The 5696-nt window shown below is 42.0% G+C and overlaps 1 protein-coding gene across 1 annotated transcript; it reads left to right on the top strand.

Annotated features, from left to right (window-relative positions):
• Window positions 1-3366: 3366 nt before the first annotated feature.
• Window positions 3367-4353, top strand: LOC108514169 (olfactory receptor 10J4-like). Its single transcript, XM_017850233.1, is given in 3 exon segments — window positions 3367-3718; window positions 3771-3968; window positions 3971-4353. Coding segments are annotated over 3 exon segments (933 nt in total).
• Window positions 4354-5696: the final 1343 nt, after the last annotated feature.

Raw genomic sequence — 5696 nt, 5'->3', positions numbered from 1 at the left:
CTTGTCAAAGACACCACAATAAACTGCTTTCAAATATTTATTTCTCAGTATGCTGGTACTCAGAAAGGAAATCCTTTCCATTTTTTGAGTCTCTAAGAGAAAGGTACAAACTGAGCACCAGAACTAGGAATTACTGAAGAGCCCAAGTCTTAGGGTATCCTGGGGGATTTGATATCCAATTCTCTTCCAGCCTTCAGAAAGGCCCATCTTGGGCTCACCTTCTAAAAGAAAAGCAAGGATGGGTCAGTTGATCGTCTAAGTGCTGCTGGAGAGAGAAAGAGGGGGTTACAGGAATTACTTCAGTAAAGGTCTTCCTTCTGATCTTCCTCAAGGAGAAGGTGCTCAGCTTTTTGTGGGTAACACACAGGGGTGGCCAGGTACTGCAAAGCAGGCAAAACTGGCTTACACTACAGGTAGAGTGTTCCCAGTTTCTGCTGTATTCCATGTTCCTAGCATGCGAGAGACATTCTATGAGTATTTGCTGAAGAAATCAGTAAATGACTGAGTCATGGTTCCCACAACATTCAAATTGAAGAGGCCTCAGAGTTGGTCCTTCAGCAGTTAGGGCGTAGAGACCCTGGAGTGTGAGTGATTTGTCTCACGAAGCTGCATCCTTAAACACGATTGGTTCTGAGGCCCTCCTCATAATGCAATCATAAGGCATGAGGTCCTCTTCAACCACGGAGCAGTGCAGGATCTTATGCTGATGCAAATACTTCATTCCTGTGGGAAAAACCAAGACGGTCTAGTACTAGCTGGATGATTGTTGATGAGCCACTTTTATAATGAGATCCCCAGACATCAGAGTGTTTGATTGTGCTATTGCTGCCTTGCAGACAGTCATTGTGGTTTTGGGGAGAGGGATTCCAGGGTCATGGGAGAATGGTCCTCTTGGGCAACCAGCAATTCAGACTTAAAGGGACAGGGCAATGGAGAGGTGCAGGAGAGCCTGGTGCTGCTTTCTGTATGTTTGTTACTCCCAGATCTGACTGATCAGGGAGATAAATTAACTGAAACATCCTGGTCGGTTCTGTTTTACTTCTAGTCCTCCATTTCAGAAAATTCTCTGTGTGCTGTGTCTGCCACAGTACAATAGGAGTCCTGGAAATTCTGGTTTCAAGCCTCACTCTCCTGAATCCTGAATAAGCCTCTGTCCTGCCCAGTGATATGTAAGTCACATTTCAGGACTTGATAATGCAGGGATTCTTGTTCTGTATCTAAATGTGACCTCATGGCCCTCATCTCATAACCTCATGACCCTCATCACTCTCTTTTATCTCCTGAGATAATTATCAAGTGGAAAAAATGAATATACAGCTGTGTCACAAAACTTAGGAATCAAAAAGCATAAATAGTGAAAAAAAATCACCCAGAAAGGATAATCTGGGTATCAGTCTTAAGAAATCTGGGCAATTTCCAAAGCCTAAATGCCTCACCCAGTGTATTCCCATTGAAATGCTGTCCAGTCTCTGCAGCCCTCAACAAACCATCTCCATCCCAGATTGTGCCACTCAGCTCTTCTTCATAACAGTCTCTGAGATAGATATTAGCATAGTCTTCATCTTACAAGTGAAGAAATTGAGGCCTAGAGAGGTGAGAACTGTTTCCAAGGTCATATATGAGCAAGTGGGGCTTGAGTTTGATCACAGAGGTATTTAATCCAGACTACCCTGCCCCCAATGCCCACACATTTCAAAATCTAGAATTGGAAGAGAAGTGAGTATGGAAAGTAAAGACCGGACCTTCCAACAGGGATTGAAGAAATTAATAACAACAACCATCCATGAACATGAAGAAAAGAAAGAGAGGAAAAAAAATAAGCTCTCTGTGTGTGTGTGTGGGTGTATGCCTGGGTGGCCAAGCATATAAGTAGAATCGAGAGTTATGGGGAGTGGGGATGGGAAGGATGGAGGAAGGGAGAAAAGCAGAAATTTAATGTAGTATTTGCCTGTTATGTATCAGGAATTGCACTTGGCAATTTACATACAGTAATTCATATGATCTCCATAGCAACACTATGAAGTAGATATTATTATTCTATTTTATAGATGAGCAAATGGAGACAAATGAAACGAGCAAAGAAAATCAGGCTTCCCTCCATTTACACTGGGGTTAAAGCCAGAGATTACTGTGAACTTAAATATTTTGTTGTTTCTATTGCTGTTGTCTTATAGTTACTAGTATTTTAAATCTGTAAAAAACCTTCCAAGACTTTATTGTGTTTAGAGACTAAAAAACAGAAGCAGAAACTACCCTTCACACATAATGTGGAGACTTCGGTATTAAACACATGATATTTGGGACTACTGGAAGAAAGCAAGACTGAAAAGAGGAGTGGCTACACACCACAGAATGTTCTAGGTCAGCACACTGGACTATCCACACGGGAGAAAAGGGGTGTCTCCTCTCACTTCCTTATTCCAGACATCGGCCACTGTGAATTTTAACCTTGAGAGAAGGCAATGCTTTCTACCTTGACTTACCAAATGGAAGCCCTTCTGAACACAGATGGAACAGGTCTTGAGGAGAGGAACTCCAGAGTCCTGGGACACAGGAGGATGGTCCTCTCTTGACTTCCCAGGAGTGTGCCTCACACAGCCATCTGCTCTTGGCTTGAACGCATTCACTCTTTAGGTACGTCCCTTTGCACTGGCCTTCGACAAGCAATGTGCCATTGCTTATTTAAACCAGGTAAGTCTGAGTAGAGTTTCAGGCCTGGGCACACGTATTCAGTTCTTTCTCTGGTCTACATCTACTTCTAGCTAAACCAGTTAGGGATTTCCAATACATACAGTCTCTGACTTTATAATAGTGTGAGAGTGATATGCATACAGAAGAATTTATACTTCATGTAGCTATACAACCATTTGGTTTTTCACTTTCAGTACAATATTCAAAAACTACCTATGATATTCAACACTTCATCATAAAATAGACTTTATTTTAGGTGATTTGCCCAGTTGTAGGCTAATGCAAGCGTTCTGAGTACTTTTAAGTTTAGCTAGGGCAAGCTATGATGTTCAGTCAGGTGCATTAAATGCATTTTTAACATGGTATTTTCAACGCATGATGGGTTTGTCAGGATGTAGCCTCATCATACATTGAAGGGCATCTGTACTCAGTTTTCATAATTGCTTCCTGTCAACATACATATACTACATCTGTCCCCAAGTCTCAGGGCCCAGAGAACCTTTATGGGTCTTTCAGCACTTGCCCGTGTCTGAATGTTGAGAGCATCTGAAACCCAGAGCTACACCCCATTTCTGTGCCTGCATATGGCTGATGATCATCCTGGACCAGCCCAGTGTTTCCAGCCTGGATGCTCAACATTCCCACTTCATCTCTTTCAGACTCAGATTCTCCTCAATGCCAAGGCCCAATTTCATGGCTGTGACAGAGTTTACATTTGAGGGTTTCTCCATTTTTGAGTGGCACCACAGATACATCCTCTTTGTGGTCTTTTTGGTCTTGTACCTTTTGACCCTTGCCAGCAATGCTATCATCTTGACAGTTATCCGCCTTAACCATCAATTTCACACACCCATGTATTTCTTCCTGAGTATGCTGTCTATTTCTGAGACCTGTTATACTGTGGCCATCATCCCCCAAATGCTGTCCAGTGTCCTCAGTCCTCAACAAACCATCTCCATCCCAGGCTGTGCCACTCAGTTCTTTTTCTATCTCACTTTTGGTGTCAATAACTGTTTCCTGCTCATGGTCATGGCGTATGATCACTATGTGGTCATCTGTAAGCCGCTTCCTGCTCATGTTCATGGGGTATGATCACTATGTGGTCATCTGTAAGCCCCTATGGTATTCGGTCATCATGGGCAAAAAGGCTTGTATACAACTGGCAAGTGGATCCTGGAGCATTGGCCTGAGTACAGCTATCATTCAGGTGTCTTCTGTGTTCAGCCTTCCCTTCTGTGATGCTAATCTCATCTCCCACTTCTTTTGTGATATCGGTCCATAATGAAGTTCGCCTGTGCAGACACTACTATCAAGGAATTTATTACTTTGCTCATCAGTCTCCGTGCCCTTGTTCTGCCCATGGTCTTGATCTTAGTCTCCTATGTCCTAACTGTCACCACCATCCTCAAGATTGTATCAGCTGAGGGCCGGAGAAAGGCCTTTGCTACTTGTGCCTCACACCTCACAGTGGTCATTGTCCACTATGACTGTACCTCTTTCATCTACTTAAAACCCAAATCCCAAAATTCCCTGCAGGACAGACTTATCTCTGTGACATACACTGTTTTTACTCCTCTGCTGAACCCTGTTGTATACAGCCTGAGGAACAAAGAGGTCAAGGATGCCTTGCTCAGAGCTTTGGGCAGAAAGCCTCTCTCTTAGGTGCTGGTCAGTTCAATAACAGTCAAAGAAAAAGAGTTTGATGAGGTGTCACAGTGAGAACAATCAGATGAGAGACAGTATGAGAGCACCAGGTGGCTGATCTAGGCAGCATCTAGGAATCTATTCCTCTCATAGATTGAAACAAGGAAGAAAAATATTAATGAAAAAAGAAATAGATGGATTTACCAAGTCAGATATATGGGTTTACCAAGCATGATGAAAATCAAATAAGATAAAGGATATCCATGCACTGCACTATAATGTTAGATGTTATTCTTGTTACTCTTGGCATAAGGTATTGTAAACCAGTAGGGAGAATAGGAAGAATATATACTATCATATCATAGAAGTTTATGTAAGATGGACTTGACTTCATGAATGACACAAAGGGTACAAAAGGCCACCATCCCCTCTTGTCTGAGGATGGGACCAATTCTAGGGCACAATTCTAGATCCCTCCATTAGATCAGGCTGAAGTTATGCTCCAGCTGAGACCGTGTTCTTGCATAGTGATTCTCCTTCCCCATACTGCTTCTCTCATTCCCTTTCCTCTGAGGGCACTCCTTAGTCAATCACTGTAACCAAGACCTTATTTCAGGCTCTGCTTCTGTGGAAACTGACCTAAGCAAGGTGGTACCTATGTCTACGGGGCAATTACTCAGACACTGCAAGTACTCTTTTTGCATCTGTTGCACTTAGAGCAGTGCCTGTTGCATAGTAGATGTTAGGTATTTATTAAAAGGAAGAAAGAAGGAAGGAAAGAAAAAGGAAAGAAGATTGCTGTGAGCAGCTAAAATACAATTAAAAGGTAGCTCTTCTCCCTTGTTTTCCTTTTATTATTTTAACACTTTCAGGCTGTTTGCCCCTCTTTGTGACATCTCCTTTTGGTACATTTATTGAATGTATCCTAGATAGTAGCCATTATTTTAAGTATGTTATTCATTTAATCTTCACTATAAATCTGTGACATAGATATTTTATTATTCTTTTTTATGGATGAGCACACTGAGACCTCAAATAAGTTAATTCCTCAAGGCAGAATCAGGATTTAAACACATGCAGCCCAGCCCTGAAGTCTGTAGTTGCATTGTAAGCTCATGATGTTCATTTTAACCAGCTTTTTCCTCTATAATAACTAAATTATACTACTCCATACTCCTAGGAAAAGGAGAGCCTCCACCCCATTCCAAATTGTGGATTTACACATATCTCGGATCCCATTCATGACATCTTTGGACTTTGCAATCAGTCTGGAAGTTCAGAAATAGTGTATTATAATACACTCCATTTCCTAAAATAGCTTGGTGCATCCCTTTTTCACTCAGCACAACCCCAAAGAGGAA

The sequence above is a fragment of the Rhinopithecus bieti genome, unplaced genomic scaffold, assembly GCF_001698545.2.
Source record: "Rhinopithecus bieti isolate Rb0 unplaced genomic scaffold, ASM169854v2 scaffold_33891, whole genome shotgun sequence".
Lineage (NCBI taxonomy): Eukaryota > Metazoa > Chordata > Mammalia > Primates > Cercopithecidae > Rhinopithecus > Rhinopithecus bieti.
The sequence above is the reverse complement of the archived record's forward strand: the minus strand, read 5'-3'. Positions and strand labels throughout refer to the sequence as shown.